The 17,055-nt window shown below is 32.3% G+C and overlaps 3 protein-coding genes and 1 long non-coding RNA gene across 4 annotated transcripts; 2 read left to right on the top strand and 2 right to left on the bottom strand.

The window, feature by feature from the left end:
* Positions 1 to 744: 744 nt before the first annotated feature.
* LOC128185645 (leucine-rich repeat-containing protein 40-like) lies at positions 745 to 3,437 on the top strand. Its single transcript, XM_052855247.1, has 3 exons — positions 745 to 818; positions 918 to 948; positions 1,806 to 3,437. Exons 2-3 carry the CDS (start codon positions 931 to 933, stop codon positions 3,216 to 3,218), a joined length of 1,431 nt encoding a protein of 476 aa, XP_052711207.1. The 5' UTR covers positions 745 to 818; positions 918 to 930; the 3' UTR covers positions 3,219 to 3,437.
* Positions 3,438 to 5,432: 1,995 nt separating this feature from the next.
* On the bottom strand, positions 5,433 to 8,501 carry LOC128185646 (leucine-rich repeat and death domain-containing protein 1-like). The gene is made up of 2 exons (XM_052855248.1): positions 8,348 to 8,501; positions 5,433 to 7,089 (listed from the first exon to the last, which is right to left on the bottom strand). Exons 1-2 carry the CDS (start codon positions 8,348 to 8,350, stop codon positions 5,677 to 5,679), a joined length of 1,416 nt encoding a protein of 471 aa, XP_052711208.1. The 5' UTR covers positions 8,351 to 8,501; the 3' UTR covers positions 5,433 to 5,676.
* Positions 8,502 to 9,453: 952 nt separating this feature from the next.
* On the top strand, positions 9,454 to 12,182 carry LOC128184105 (leucine-rich repeat-containing protein 40-like). Its single transcript, XM_052853442.1, has 3 exons — positions 9,454 to 9,542; positions 9,636 to 9,666; positions 10,577 to 12,182. The coding sequence occupies exons 2-3, from the start codon at positions 9,649 to 9,651 to the stop codon at positions 11,987 to 11,989; spliced, it is 1,431 nt and encodes a 476-aa protein (XP_052709402.1). The 5' UTR covers positions 9,454 to 9,542; positions 9,636 to 9,648; the 3' UTR covers positions 11,990 to 12,182.
* Positions 12,183 to 14,503: 2,321 nt separating this feature from the next.
* Positions 14,504 to 15,952, bottom strand: LOC128185656 (uncharacterized). The gene is made up of 3 exons (XR_008243836.1): positions 15,865 to 15,952; positions 14,994 to 15,148; positions 14,504 to 14,866 (listed from the first exon to the last, which is right to left on the bottom strand). It is a non-coding gene; the product is annotated as an uncharacterized LOC128185656 (long non-coding RNA).
* Positions 15,953 to 17,055: the final 1,103 nt, after the last annotated feature.

Genomic DNA, 17,055 nt, shown 5'->3' on the forward strand with positions numbered 1-17,055 from the left:
AGGGCTTAATGATAGATTTCAATTATTATTATATGAGATTTGCGTGCATATTTAACTTCATTATTACATGTAGTATTTATTTTATTTTCGAGCTCGTTCTCTTTACGCCTAGAAAATGCACAAAACTGTATGGCAGGATGTTTAACAACAATACGTTTTCTCCCTTTTGTTTGCATTGAAAATCTGCGACGTTCAATTACATTTGAATACACTTTAATTTGCTAATTAATGCGCCATAACCATAAATATAAACGTCATCACGCGTTTTGAGTAATACATAGATATCATTGCAAAATTAAATGAAACATTCAAACTTATATAACCAATTTGATATGCTCGAATGGAGTATAATAGTTAAATCATATCTATTCGTCAATAAAACAGACTGTTTTCGAAAAAGCTAGTTTCTTGCATTTTATTTTTAATTTTTAGTAACTGAATCGAACTAAAGGGATAGAATCTCTGTTGCATATATGTTTCATATTCCTGATTAAGAACGTATATAATGGCTTTAAAGTGACGATACACAAATCTTTCATACAAATAGACATCAGTATGATTATAAATATAAGCATGAAATTTTGGATTTTGTCTGTTCTATAACACACGAAACGGTACCGTGCAGACAAATTTTAATACTATATTTTCATTCAATTTGTCTGCACCGATTGGTGTGTTATAGGACCGACGGAATCCAAAAATAAGCAGCCAATGCTTAAATGAAATCATTGGGGGATAATATTCCAACTTGAATGATTTAAAGATAAGGTTTTAGAAGACAAACCAGTCAGATTGCATTTGGTCGGCAAACACTGCAGGTAAATGGCTAATGCTGTGCATTAAACTAAAACCATCCACTTTGTTTTAATCAAAGACATATGAAAGATTTTAAAAAAAATTATATAATATTTTTTCAGGAAACGATATAAAATGATTACGACATTATTGGTATGTATTTTATAACCGCTTCTGCGTTTAAATTCTACATAGAAATTTTTTATATGAGCTTAAGATACACATGTACTCTCATGCGTAACTCTTAAGCAATATATGGGGAAATATTTTTCATTGTTACTAGTTCCTGTGTAAAACTGTGATATTTGTTATCTTGTTAAATTGTACAACATTATCATTATACATAAATTGTTTATGCATCATTTTTCGATTCAAAAAATGCCTTTAAAAATATCATGACGATTTGTCAATTAACGTTAAAACCCATGGACAAATTTTTAACGAGTTTATGTATGGATTAATGCAAGGACGGTCTAACAATCTTTAACCAATAGGTTGTAATTAGGTATTCGGCTGTTCCCAGTATAACGAAAACAAGTACACCCCTGTTACAGAAAGCCTTATTTTGCACAACTTGATCATCTCCCTTCACTTTTTCCAGCTCCTTTTTAAGTTCAAAACATCATTTCATACAGGATATTAAAGTTTTATAAGTTATTAAATGATTTATTTTTTGGCTAAAGAAAATATTCAAATATACATGTACATGTATATAATATGTCTTTTGTATGTTATGTAAAATTTAGAAAGAAAAGTAACTCTGTATAGAAATATAATTAATGACAAAAAAGCAAAGTTCAAGGGTGTTCAATTCAAATATCTGTTGAGTAGATTTTAAAGTCTAAGGAGCAAAAAATGGTTATTTAAAGATTCAAAGTCTAATGAATCAATTCAATTTTAAATATTCTGTAATTCATAACTTAATATTCACTCTTCAGATATATCTTGAATCAGATAGAGTTTGTTTTATTTTATTCAACAATAATAAACTTATAGCATTTGAATTGTAGGTGTGTTTGTCTTTGTTGTGCAAAACTGTTGAGTCTGGGGTAATTTCCGAAAAACGAGCTTCCTGTAATGTTCCGCATTACTACGACGGCACGTGCAGTTGTGAGGACAATGTCGTCACGTGCAATGGACAATCACAAATGCCTGATTTTAGTTCAGGTGATCATTACAAGACGGTGAATTTTGTAGGGGGAAACTTCCGTAATGCCATTAAGTTTGGGAATCCGTTCGCTAACCTCCAGACAGAGGAACTTATCTTAAAGGATATGGATATCGTCTCCATTCCTGACCACGCATTTTTACCACTGAAATTGGTATTAAAAAAGCTTGACCTGTCTAATAACTTTTTGACCACCCTTCCTCTAGCTCTCAAGGAGCTGGATGTATTAGAGTCTCTTGACGTTTCAAACAACGTCATCGACGACAAAAATTTTACCGAGATCGTTTTGAGAAAGCTTGGTGCAACTCTAACTTCTTTTACTTTCGGTAGCTTAGATATTAATAATTGGCCGAATACACTGAAACACCTCCAAATGCTTCAAAACCTTAACGTTACCAAGGCAGCCATTCGATTCATGCCACAAGACGCATTTTATGGATTTTCTGGAACGCTGCTGACTCTAAGTTTGGAGAACACTGCTCTAAATTCCGTGCCTTTGGCTGTTGCTAGACTAACTTTCTTACAATCTTTTAACTTTGATCACAATGAAAATGTCGGAGACTATGGAATGAATGTTCCGCTCTTGCGCGGTATGATGAATTATCTGACAAACATTTCTTTCCAAGACGACAGCTTGAAAACCTTCCCTAGTGCACTCCAAGCTTTTGCTAATCTGAAATCTGTATCCATGGACGAAAACATGCTTGAATTTGTAAGTGACAATGCAGCAACATCCGTGAGGCAGATCGAGAATCTAAGTATGCGAAACTCTAGCATTTCTCGTATTCCGCAAGCGTTGGCGGATCTAACGTCACTGAAATCTATCGACTTATCAGATAACCGCATTCATAGTATTGATATTGAAGATGTCCGAATCTTGCACTCTGTTAAAGAAATCAAACTAAACAATAACCCTATTCTTTATATTTCAAATCACGCCTTTGATAGCACTGAAAATTTAGAGCGGTTGGAACTTAAAAACACAAATTTGAAGCAAGTACCTTGCGCCTTGAAGTTTGCCATCGAAAACCTTACCCGGGTCAAGCACGTCTTTCCTCTCACGGTTGACTTGTCAGAGAATAAAATCGAATGCACATGCGAACTGAAATGGTTATCAGATACTCTCTATGCGCACAGGAATAACATCAACTGGACAGTACTTGGGAACTGTGAAACAATAGTTTCTAGTATCGATAGTTACCTGAAGTCAGTAACCCTTGGAGACTGTCCGACGTCAACGATTTGTAATTCATAAGCAACATAATCAAGTGTTAGCTGTGCAAGTAAAATCACGAGATAAATTAATATCATATAGACATAAGGAAAGATGTGATTCATTTATTATAGAAATTAAAAGAATCATTCCTGTAAATTGTACATGTACAATGCAGTGTGCATAAAATTATTTCTGGTATTTTCGTTTAATAAACTGATATGTGATTAATAACCTGTTTTAATTAATGCACAATTACTTTGTTTTAGACTTAAAATTTAATGTAGTGTGGTGACAAGTTTCAACGAAAGGTAAACCAAAAGACTAATTGGTCAAACCATGTTCTAATTAATCTGTTGGTACGAAAATATTTAAAGAATATTTTTTATGATAATTCAAAAACCATTCACAACTTTTTGTGCGCTATAAATGAATACGTTTTGTATGGATAAAACTGTAGCTCCATAGAGATACGGTTCTCAAACTAAAAAAAAAAGAAATCACTAAAAGCGGTGCGTCTTTTTACCCCAATGAACCCCAACGATATCCATAAAACCCGAATGATCCCCAATTATACCCCAATGATACCACGATGATACCAATTGATACCCCTATGATACCAAATGATATCCCAATGAACCCCAATGATTCCCTAAAGAACCATGAAATACTCAAATGATACTAAATATGTGCATAGTTAAAAGATGTTCCGCGCAAGCGTGTGAATAAACACCGTTTACACTATAATATCATGGTCTTTTTTCCTTTCTTTTTTTTGGTTCGAAAGTTTTCTAAATTCTTTTTTTTAAACTATTATTTAAAATAAAAAAAATAATAATAAATATTTAGAGGAGCGGGCAGGGTTTAAAAAAATCCGAACTGAAATGGATAATATATACAATTTTCTTCCAAGGTCAAATTTCTCAATATTTTTTATTACTGTCCCAAATAAGAATTTAAAGCAATTGGAGAGAAATTTTAAAAAGCAATTTAGGAGAGAGGGGTTCTCCCACTCAACTTTCCCGATTTCTTTATTCGTTTAGACGTAGAACACAATCCGTCCATTGTTTACAAGTATAGTGTTAGTATTAACTCATATAATATAAGTATTAACTACCAATCTGTCGTGGTATAGAAATGAAATTAAAAACAATGCGAATTTATTTGCATTCTTTAAACCAGATTTGCAAATCCAAAGTATCAGTCCAATTGAAAACTCGCCTTCCACTTTCCGTCTTGATGTTAATTAGTCAACCCGTGTTCATAAAATTTACTACACACCCCTCCGACAATCTTCAATTGACTAAAGCTCATATCAGGACATATTTACAGGCCACAAACAATCTTTGAGTCAAATTTTAGCTTCTAATCATTTTCCATTACAAGATATGGCCCAATTGGTGAAAAAACGCCGCAAAGTTGAAATTTCATTTATTTGTGTAACATGTTGGTACATAAAATACATTAAGTGTATCAATTATGAACATACTTAGTATCATAGGGTATCATTGGGGTTCATTTGGGTATCATTTGGGTTCATTGGGGTAAAAAGACGCATACTTGAGTTATATTTTTTATAAAATTCTTCCTAATACAATTTTTCTGATATATACGGTTGTATATAATTTTACAAAACACATTTTTATACCTGATATTTTTCAACGTTTAGCCCAAAGCCTAAAAATAATCTACATATCGTTGAAATTTAATTCAAAATGAACATCTTTATGTAGATGTACTGGTCTTATTTGTTCTGACATTTTCAAAGAGGTGTTGTGGATGAAATTATTTTAAACTAAATTGCTCCCAGTTTAATTTTTATTTCACAATTATGCATTTCCCTTTGTCCAAACTGCACCTCAATTTTGCAATGTATGTGTAGTTTACATTGAAAAAAGTTCTTAATATGATGCTTGAACATTTGTTCTTAAAATATATATATTAGATTTGTAATTAATGATATCCAATAATACATGTTTTTTTTTTCAGAATATAATTAAAAACTAAACAAAAAATGTTCTGAGAGGCACTCACTGGTATTATAACGTATTTTTTGTCGTGGATTACTGTTGAATTCTAATGATGAATATTTATCTGATAAAAATTAACCTAATTAAACTAAGTCATTGAAATATTGAACTTTTTTTTCAAAGAAAGAAATGATTATGTATACATATAATCTGTAATCCTTTTGCAGTTCTATTTTATGCAATAGATTCTGTGTTGTGCTATAAAAATGCAATGTTTGAAGTCACGTTTTTAAAGGTTTGCTTGAGTAAACCATTTATTACCATAATGATACATGTACTAAGATTCAATAAATTCATGTTTATGACAAAAAGAAAATTAAAGTTTTAGATACAAAGTAAAAAGAGCATGAAATTGCATTTAATGAATAAAAATTAATTTTGTAATGTCTGAAGGAACATTCATAGTACAATTCACCAGTATCTAAAGCTAAAAACAAAAAATTAAAACGTGAAAACTCATCAACAGCAAATTAGCCGTGGTTATACGGTGCAATATTGTTGTCAACTTTGTACTGTGGACAATTTGGGATATACTTTGTAACATAGTTTTTCACTGTGGAGGCAATGGTGTCGCAGTCCCCTGTAATATCCATTGGCGATCCGTGATTCTGGCACCACTCAGTTTTAGCTGCGAGCCACACAAGGGTCTCACACATACAATCTACTTTATTTCCGATGAGATCTACTTTAGCAGGACATGGATACATCGCATTCAAGGCATCGGGCACCTGCTTGAGATTGGTTTGCCTAAAGTCCAAACTATCCAGGCGGTGTAGAGCTGAAAAAGCATTATTCGAAATGTATTCTAGAGAGGCGTTTTGAATGACCAATTGCTCAAGAGTTGGAAGGTTCTCAAGATCGTTATGTTCGATCGTTCTTATGTCATTTTGAGACAAATCGAGATGAGTAAGGTAATGTAAATCAGAGAGCGCTCCTGGGATTCGGTCTAGACCACAGTTGACCAATGACAGCTCTGCTGCAGTCACATTACCACTGATAGAGGCATCACTTAGAAAGTCAAGCAGGTTTCTGTCTAAACTTAATTTATTAAGGGCTCTAAGATATTTAAGGACTGGTGGAAATTTAGTTAGACCATCACCATCTAAACTGACTATCCTGAGTTTAGGACTGTCGGTGTTTGTCGGGAACGACTGGATAAGAACACCTTTATCCGTTATCTGGGGGTTGTCGTCAAAATGAAGCTCTTCTAGATTTTTTAGCTTGCTTATTCCAATGGGTACAGCGATTAAATTAGTTTTCTCAATCTTCAAGTATAAAAGTGTTGTCTCAAAGCCGTGAAATGCCTCTGGAGTCAAGACCTGCATAAATGATCCAAGTTGATCCACATGAAGTTTTTGAAGCTGAACAAAGTGATTCAAAGACTCCGGCCAGCTGACCAACTGGTTGTTTCCGAAAGTGAAAGCAGTGATCGTATCTCCCATAGCTCTCATAATGTCAGCAGGGAAGGAGTTTGAGAACCGCATTGGATTATGGGATACATCTAGTTCCTCAATCATTTTTAACTCTTTCAGAGCAACTGGCAGCTTTTGAATATTATTATAACCAAGATCAAGAATTTTGACAGAATCAACTAATCCTTCAAAAGCACCTGCTGAAATGAATCTGTCGGCCAAATTATTATGTGATAAATAAACTGTTTTGAAAGGGGCACCGACAAAACTTGTATTATCCAACGTGGTCAGGTTATTATCTCTCATATCTAAAGTGTCATAGTTCGAGGCGACACCTAGGGAAGAAAAATCAGGCATAGTTGTGTGTCGCCTACCGACGCAGTCGACATAGCGATTTCGACACGAGCACCCAGTAGGACAGCTAGCACCGGCTACTACACTAATTACGGCACTTAACAAGATCAGTTGCATCTATAAATAGAAAGTAAACACATTTGCAAAAGATTTCAAATTATAAAGTTTTAAAAATATCTACACACAAGCAATTAGATATCAATAAGAAGAATTTTAACATCAGTTCATTTTCCTGAAGAGTTTCTAGTTTGACAGGTCAAGAATCCCGGAGTTAATTACTTGAAGATAGGCATCAACATCAATTGGATGAGCCCTTATAATACATGTCTGGAAATCAATGACGTGATAATTTAGGTACTTTCTTTGGATTTAAACGAATCCTACCCAAAGATATTTACTTTTGTCACATTGATAATGAAGTGTTTCTAATGTACTATATTAACATCTAATATTGACAGCAAACCACTAAATTTTGTATTAACGAACAATGTATTAAATCGATTTAAGACTTTGACAGAAAACTGTATAAGAATGTTCTTTACAAATAAAACTTGCCTCTCTTATGAATTGAAAATTCAGTTACAAGTAAGTTTCAATATATAAAAGTGTCAATTTATAATACGCATGGATTTTCCTTATGCTGACAAATTTGTAATAAAGTTGCCGATGTCCTGATGAATTAATTTAGCGAGACAACTCAAACTTCATCCCGAAAACCAGAAGAAATTGGCTTTTTAAACAAAACATATCAATAATTGATGAATGCTGGATTTGTGATGATTAAAAGGAAGTCGTTAGCATGCTATTAGTACATCAGTACGGATATTATAAAAAAAACCAACCAGATATGCATTGATAACAGGTTATTTTTAGTTAATTATATCTACTAATTACAGACAATCTTCCTGAAAAAATGATTCTGAATGATATAGATTTGACACAACAAAAATAACAATAATTTATTTATCGTAATTGAAAGTCAATATCTACGTGTGAAAACTTACTAAACTACCCTTTAAAAAAAACTAAGATGTAGTTTGTTAATCTTAATTACAATTGAATAGAATCTTCAAATTAAACCCCCCCCCCCAAAAAAAAAAAAAAAAACTCAAAAAAAACCTAAACAAACAATTAGCCAAACAACCTCCCTCACCCCCACCCCCCCCCCCCCAAAAAAAAAAAACAAAAACAAACAAACAAAAAACAAAACGAAAACAAAACAAAAACAAAAACAAAACAAAAATACTTTATGTTTTTCCAATTTGTAAGGCGAGGATTGATTTGAATTTAACATTACTTGTGATATAACATTTTTGAGGTGATAAGTGCAAAGAAGATGAACGTATTATCAATGAAAAAACTGTAAGCTACGTACCATGCTCAGTCTTTGCAAAATCAGGACTGAGAGAAGCTTTGACAAGAGGAGCACCTTATAGTTATTGGTACCTGTCTACAGAGGCATTCCACCCAGTGAAGGACACCTGGGCGATACATGCACATGCTCATCTCTTCCGTGCAGATAAGACGGGTCTTTTCCAGGCTGCAAAAGAATTACTTTGGGGTGTTTTTGTCGACTTAAGTTCATATCTCGTTATCATAACCAGAAAAAGCTGTGTCAACAAAATATAAATCGGTCAAAAATCATTATCCTTTATCAAATTAAAGCAGATCAAAACAAAATGCATGAAGGTCATTCAAGGTTTTGTTATTCCATGTATAAGTATAAGCTGAATTTAAAGCTATTGCAATACGGTGTTCACGTGCAATGAGTTTATCATGATTGATAAAGTTTTAGTGCAAAGTATTGAGGCGTCTTCTAATATTTTGTCTTTGCTCGTAAACCATGTCATTTTTGAATTAAAATACAAAACTCTTCACTTTGATCACACAATAAAATACTGGTCAGAATCTCTATTAGAATACATATTGCCTCAATAGATTGCGCTGATCTATAATGTAAACTGCGATCAATTTAAAGTGAAAGATCACTCGTATTTTTTCTAGTAAGTTTGCCATAAATTACAACATATAGTTTTTGGGTGATTTTACTTAGAAGTTTGTTACAAATTTTATCATTTAGGTGGCAGTGAGTAGGGGTGTCTGCTTATTGCCACGTCATTATAACACCATCCAGATAGTATCAATGAAAGTCAGTTTTAGAAACACGTATATTGAATATCTTTTTCAAAACACGCGCTATTTTGTTTCATGTATTATATCAATGAATGTACGAATAAAACAATATACCTAAATCAGGATTTAAATGATAACTACTGGAGTACACTGTAGTTTTAAGAATTAAAAAAAATCGCTGAACTTAAATTACATGTAACTAGCATTTCAAAATAAATGAAAACAGGAGGATTCAATTCGAATTTCAAAAAAATTGTTTTCTCATTAAATAGTATGTATAGGACGCTCATTGTATAAGGTCAATGATTCATATGGTTTTCAATGAAACATAAAATCGTTGGTGATCATATTCCAGTTTTACTGACATCACCTTAAGTTAAAGATAAGATGTATGTAGACAAACCGGTCAGTTAGCATTGGGTCGGCAAGCATTGCAGGTAAATGTTCTACTACAAGGAAATAAAGATATGGTAAATTGACTTCTTTCAATAAAAGATGTATTAATTTTTTTTCTACTTTTAATTATCCAGGAAACATTCTAAAATGGTTACTGCATTTTTGGTATGTATTATTTTTTACTCTTTTTTACATTAAGTTTATGAACAGATTGTAAAAATGTGAAAATATCTAAGTATATAAGTATATGTAAAATTACTTGCAATTACAAGGATTTTGTTTGTTTATTTGTAATATTATTATTTTTCACTTTACGTTGATTGATTTAATAAACACTTGACAATTTTATAAAGAAATATTTTAATTTTTTCTTCTTCTTCTCATTCTTTAAATGAAAGACTAAAATTGCGCTTAAACAAATGCCTGTATAACTATACAAACTTAAATGGAAGGAAGTGTTTGCATGCATGTGCGCCTTAAAGTCATTGTTGGTGCTTTCTACGTGTACATGAACATTTGTTTAACCAATGTGATATATAAAAATATAAATAATTTTTTTCTGCTATTTATATTCAAACTATTCCTCTCTTAACACAAGATTTAAGATATTGGATTTTTATGTGAAAGCAATGTTTTTTTTCTTTGGGCTTTGCTATTATATCTTTATTTGTTTAAAATAGCCAACCATGAAAATACAAACATTCTGTACAGTAGCTTTTTGCTGCAATCGATTTACTCCAACAAGTTTTGAAGTTATATATATATATATATATATATATATATATATATATATAAAGATTGCTGTAAAAAATATCTATTCTCCGGTATATATTTCTTCAATATGAACAAAGAAAGCTAACTCTGTATAAGTAACTGAATTGAGAAATAAAACGTTGACAAAGAAAAATGAAAAAACTATGACCGATAAACAAAGAATCAGAAGTAGAAATTCGCAATAATATTTTTTAAAATAGTTATGATATCGATGTTCTTTCAAATAACCTGTCAACCAGTTTAATAATATCTGATTTATAGATGACTGTGATTAGATCATACCTTTAGATTTATATTGCAGGTTTGTTTATCTCTTCTGTATGGCACAGTGGATTCTGGTCTCATATCCGAAAAAAGAGCATCGTGTAATCCACCAACTTTTTATGACGGCACTTGCAGTTGTGAGAACAAAGTCGTCACATGCACGGGTCAATCACAGGTGCCCGTTTTCAGTTCCTCTGAAAGCTATAAGACTGTAAACATTGTTGGTGGAAACTTCCGAACTGCCATTACGTTCGGGAGTCCGTTCGCTAATCTCCAGACCGAGGAACTAGTTCTGAAGAATATGGGCATCGTCTCCATTCCTGACGATGCTTTTTTACCACTGAGATCGGTATTAAAGAAGCTTGACCTGTCTAACAACTTTTTGACCACTCTTCCTCTAGCTCTCAAGAACCTAGATATATTGGAGTCTCTTGACGTTTCAAACAACGTCATCGACGACAAAAATTTTTCGGAGACCGTTTTGAGAAAGATTGGTGCAACTCTTACTTCCCTGACCTTTGGTAGCTTGGACATTAATAATTGGCCTAGTACACTAAAACATCTCCAAATGCTTCAAAACCTTAATGTTACCAAAGCAGCCGTTCGATTTATGCCACAAGACGCATTTTACGGATTTTCGGGAACACTTTTGACTCTTAGTTTGGAAAACACTGCCCTAAATTCTGTGCCTCTGGCTGTTTCTAAACTAACTTTCTTACAATCTTTTAACTTTGATCATAATGAAAATGTCGGAGATTATGGAATGAATGTCCCGCTAAGACCTGGCATGATGAATTATCTGACAAACATTTCTCTCCAAGACGACAGCTTGAAAACCTTCCCAAGTGCGCTCAAGGCTTTCAATAATCTGAAATCTGTATCCATGGACGAAAACATGCTAGAATTCGTTAGTGACAATGCGGCTGAGGCTGTTAGTCAAATAGAAAATCTAAGCATGCGCAACTCAAGCATTTCTCGTATTCCACAAGCGTTGTCAAATATAACGTCTCTGAAATCTCTCGATCTATCAGATAACCGCATCCATAGTATTGATATTGAAGATGTCAGAATCCTGCATTCTGTTAAAGAAATCAAGCTCAACAATAACCCTATTCTTTATATTTCAAATCATGCCTTTGATAGCACTAAAAATTTGGAGCGGTTGGAACTGAAAAACACAAACTTGAAGCAAGTACCTTGCGCCTTGAAGTTTGCCATCGAAAGCCTTACCCGAGTAAAGCACAGTTTTCCTCTCACGGTTGACTTGTCAGATAATAAGATCGAATGCACTTGCGAACTAAAATGGCTTTCTGAAACTCTCTATGCGCACAGGAATAACATCCTCTGGACAGTACTTGGGAACTGTGAAACAATAGTCTCAAGCATAGATAGCTATCTGAAATCAGTAACCCTTGGAGACTGTCCATGGTCAAATATTTGTAACTCATAAATTAAACAGAACGGTTACATGTATTTGATAATGAATAAAAAATGAATTTCATGCCATTGTCTACTAAAAAATGAAGATAATTTATTGCTGTATAACACATCCTAATGAATGGATTGCAATATTATCAAACATTACACCTTTCATTCAAATTATATTTCACATTTTTGTTCCAATTAAAGATATACTTTTCAAGTATCGGTGTTTATATATGCGTTTTTTTCTTTAACTGAGCTATTTGATATAAAAAGGTGTGAAATGGAAGACACTATGAAATAAAATAAAAAACTTGTAGTGAGGTTAACTGTTTCAAAATTTTGAAGTATATATATATATATATATATATATATATATATATATATATATATATATATATATATATATATATATATATATATGTGTGTGTAAAAGGGCAAACCTGATTTAATGTATACTTACATGGATCGTAAAAAAAAAGATGCATGTGTCAATGTTTACCTAAAAGAGCCTTCATATAACTTGAAAATTTCATCGGCAACTTTGCAAACAGTATTTTGCAACTATTTCTTAAAGTCGGGAATGCTGACCATTTTATTGGAATGTCTTTATTTCAAATTTTCCATACATAATCAAACGCATTGGTTGATATAAAATGAGAGGAGTAAGCGATTATGCAAAGAAAGTTCGCATGTTTATGAACACAAGGGATAAACATTTAGATTCGACAGATTGCAATTAAAAAAAAGAATGGATTTGTATCTAAAATTCAATCTCAATGTTTAAAATGCCGTATAAATTACACATACGTTCCTTGTGTGTATAAACCCGTAAACTATCTCTGCATATCAAATTTCTTGCTGTTTCTGTGAATCTATCGCATAAAAAAATTGTGATATAAATCTTTTCCTCAGTACTGGCTATATAGTTTTTGATAAAATGATAAATCTCGATGGAGTTTTGAGGTAAATAACATTTTAAATTGTTTTTATTTCTTGGATGTAACGTTTTCTCCAGTTTGCCAAAAACTCTCAGAACTGTGATATATGTTCACCTCTTCACCGCACTCCCTCTGTTTACTCTGTTCTATAGGCAAACTTGTATATGAGGTGTTACAAAGTGTGACCCAAAGTGATTTTTCTGCTATCAAACCAATACTGTGGAATCATTAGAATTCGTGGTGGCTCAATTTTCGATGTATTCGTGGGTAGCCCACGCCCACGAATTTACATCCTCAACGAGAACTATTTATAAAGGGTTTGATTTACCTACTAAGACTGAAAACTGACTCATCCACGAAATTCGATCCCCACGAACAAGCAAAAAACCAACAATCCACGAAAAGTGGCCCCCACGAAATTAAATGATTCCACAGAAAGAAATGTTCTAACCCCAAAATCATAATGACTTGCTTAACTTTATCAGTTTTATTTTAAAGGAAAAAAAATACTTAAATGATTTTTACTCTGTTTATGTTAAAAATAATTAAAAAGATTAAAATTGTCCTTAAAGTTTTGAATGTCAACTCTGAAGGTACATATCAGGAAACTTAATTTCATTAAAACGATCTCCGCCATGTTTGATAGTTCTTAGTTGTTCGGGGAAATGGGGTTTATTCGTACCGTAAATCAGCCTTTTTATTGGCAAATTTACTTAGTCTTCTAGTAGTAATATTAAGATCAGCGAAATGCTTGAGTTAATGGTTTCATTAAGATCGAACATACTGTGGAATCATTATATTTCGTGGTGGCTCAATTTTCGTGGAATTCTAGGGTACCTCTCATCCACGAATTAACATCCTCCACGAATCAATAAATTATGGTAATAAAGTCATATTTCCTTTGTAGGTTTAATAGAATACACGAAATTACGTCTCCACGAACTTGTAAAATTGAAGCAATCCACGAAAATTGAAGCAATCCACGAAAATTGGCCGCCACGTAATTTAATGATTTCACAGTATGCATGTAGGTTAAAGGTTCGAGCCACCAGTACACTGGTACAACTTTCTTATTTTTATTTTTTTTTTTTCATTTTGTTCTCACTTTGTAGAATGCATTAATGCTATTAATAATTTTTTTTTTAATTTTATTTTGTTTATAAACTTTGAAAGACAATTTTTTTTTTCCAATGATAAAAAATATATGTTGAGGGTGAAGTCGGCGAGCTGGATAAAAGTTTTATTTAATTACAGACATAATCAGTAGTTTCCTATTAAAACGCGAGAAATTAATTTTTGCATAGAATCGCAAGAAGCATATCAAGCAAATTTCAAATTCTCGCTTACATCTTTTGGATCGATGTAAATTGCATGAAACCATGATAAAAAATCAACATTAACGATTGGAAAATAAAGTGTTGTTTTTTCAGTGTGCATAATTGAATCCGCAAAAGTAATGTCAATGTTCTTATTTATAAAAAAAATACACCAACGAGGAACGATTTCTCAAAAATTGGATATCATTATAGTGTTTTAAATTTTTTTCGCTCAATGCAAATAGTACTTTTTTGATAAACCAATGATATGTATTGTAAACTTCATTCTTCTTAAACGTCAGATATATTTATTCATTAAATTTCTTATGATGAATAACAAACGAATTAACATCAGGGTTCGCATGAAAATTATTTCGTGTGTTAAGTCTTTGTTGCTGACAGCCTTTGTAACAAAACCGGAAGTTATTGAGACACGTCACTTCACAAGCTTCCCGGCTACAGTTCGATGTTGCACATGTGTAATATTTATCTCCACACTGTTGTCGACACTCACTAATTTCCTGTGCAGTCGCTGGACTTATTGTCGATTTTGAATAGAACATAGGGAATCCATTCTGATATTGAGCAAACGTTGGTAGAAAAATGATGGAAAGAAAAAGGAAAACAATGGATCTTGACTTATACAATCTGTCAAAGAAAATGTATTAATTGTTAGAGTACCAATAGCTGCGTTTTATCAACGTTATCGTAAGAACAATTGAAATATAACGGAAAATGATAATAAGATTTGTTGATATATGATCAATTGACTAACCTCATTTTGCACGGATCGCTGTCAATCATAATGCCATTATCTTAACCCTTTGGTTGAATGTTATATCGTGAAACATATTGATAAGCCTTTACATTGTCCTCGATTCCTTTACCGCTAACATTGATATGAGTATACATGAAAGTTCATGCCAAAAACTGTAATAAAACTTCATTTGTAAATCATAATCAAATTCCAAAGTAACTACCGTTAATAAGAAAATATAACTCGAATGCCCCAACCCATCAATAAGTTATAAATTTAAAATATACATGCATACATGTATATTTCAAAATTTAAATTAAAAGAATAACAATAAAATTTTATTATGATAACCGTGAAAATATTTATTTGATCTGCTTTCGATATGCGATATATAAAAAAATTATAAGAGACAGGTGAAAACAACATACATTTAATTGATGATAAAATTCTATTATAATTAACATTGTTTTTTCTATGATAATAGTTGATTGCGATTTTTCAGCAAAAACGCATCGGGTGGCACCACTGGTATTGGATCAGCATAAGGGAGTCTGATTTTACAGACGTGGAAACATGCTCGAAAATCGGTAATGCACATTTTCTGGCACTTTGTATTGTCATCTTTGCAGGTCACCATAGCACACGTGTAAAATGCATCCCCACAGCTTACACGACATGAGGATATTTCAAGTTCCCGAATAGGATCAATAGTAGTGCGCATGACAAGAAATTCATTTTGAGCGAGAAAATTGTCAACGGCAAGTGTCAGGAAAATAGTACACACAAAATATCCATATCTAATGGATGAAATAGATATATGTAAATGCTTTATTTGATCAAGCAATTTATATCTAACGTAATTATTTCAATTCTAGCAGGTAATACTTACCCCATTCTAATAGTTGTTATACATCAGAAATTACAGATACTTTTTAACGCACGTAACTAAACATTTTCTGTACAATTCACTGTCAAAGGTCACAAAACTACGTCAGAGTATTATCTCTTGCATTCGATGCAGTATTATTTCCCTTTGTAATCCTTCTTCATAAAAATTCAACAAAATAGAGATTAAAGTTGTAGCCATTAGATTTACTTGATTTCTTGTGAATTTTTTTTATTGGTCTATTTTGATTTTTTTTTTAAAATTCTGTTGTGTTAATTTCAATGTTGTTGTTATTATCACTGCAGTTGACTTTTAATTGTTTGCTCAGCATTAAAGGTCAGTTAAAGTTATAAAAAAGTAATTATTGTTTTTAAAACCACTTTATTTCATCACTCTATTTGAGATCGGTAAAACTCTTATTTTGATAGAATTGTATAATCGTAATATATTACCCTTTTGTTACAAATTAGTTGAAATTCGGAAAATTTACATTACATGTAAACATTTTGTAAAATAAAAGAGTTAAAATATTTTTGACGGAGCAACAACAAACCTGGTACATGTTAAATCTGTTGTTAAATGATTTTTGAATTTGGCCCCCAACACATTTTTTAAAAGCATTTTTCAATTGTCATTCGTGAGCTTATCAGGTTTCAGTAAATTGTGGTTCATAATCCGTTCTATGCAAGTTTGACATTTGTACTTACGTCATTCGTGATTTGTTTTTCAAGATTCCATTTTGACGACAGGGGAAGTGCGCTAGGTCAAATCTTATGGAACCATAAGAACCAATCTTTTACAATAGCATGTACCTACAATAATTCATATTCGGTAGAATTAATTCAAGATGCAAGCCCGTGTTCAGAATAATTTGGTCGGCATCATAGCGTTCTAAATACTTTCTCAACCAAAAAATTTCACCTTTGCCCGTAAAGAGCTTTAATTCTCTTGGCTTTTTTAAAATCATGCATATATTTGCTCTAATTATATTAATTTTGTTAGCTTTGGAAAACAAAATTTTGGCTTTTACTATCCTTGAACGTTAAAATTTCTCTTTTTTTGCAGACCACAATTAAATAAACCCACTCTGTACGATTTGGTATTCTTTGTGACAAACTGCAGCCGAACTTCATTATATGTTAGAGTGTACTGCATTATCAAATATTATACAAAATTGTTGCACGTAGCCATTTG

Source organism: Crassostrea angulata, chromosome 5 (genome assembly GCF_025612915.1).
Source record: "Crassostrea angulata isolate pt1a10 chromosome 5, ASM2561291v2, whole genome shotgun sequence".
Classification (NCBI taxonomy): Eukaryota; Metazoa; Mollusca; class Bivalvia; order Ostreida; family Ostreidae; genus Magallana; species Magallana angulata.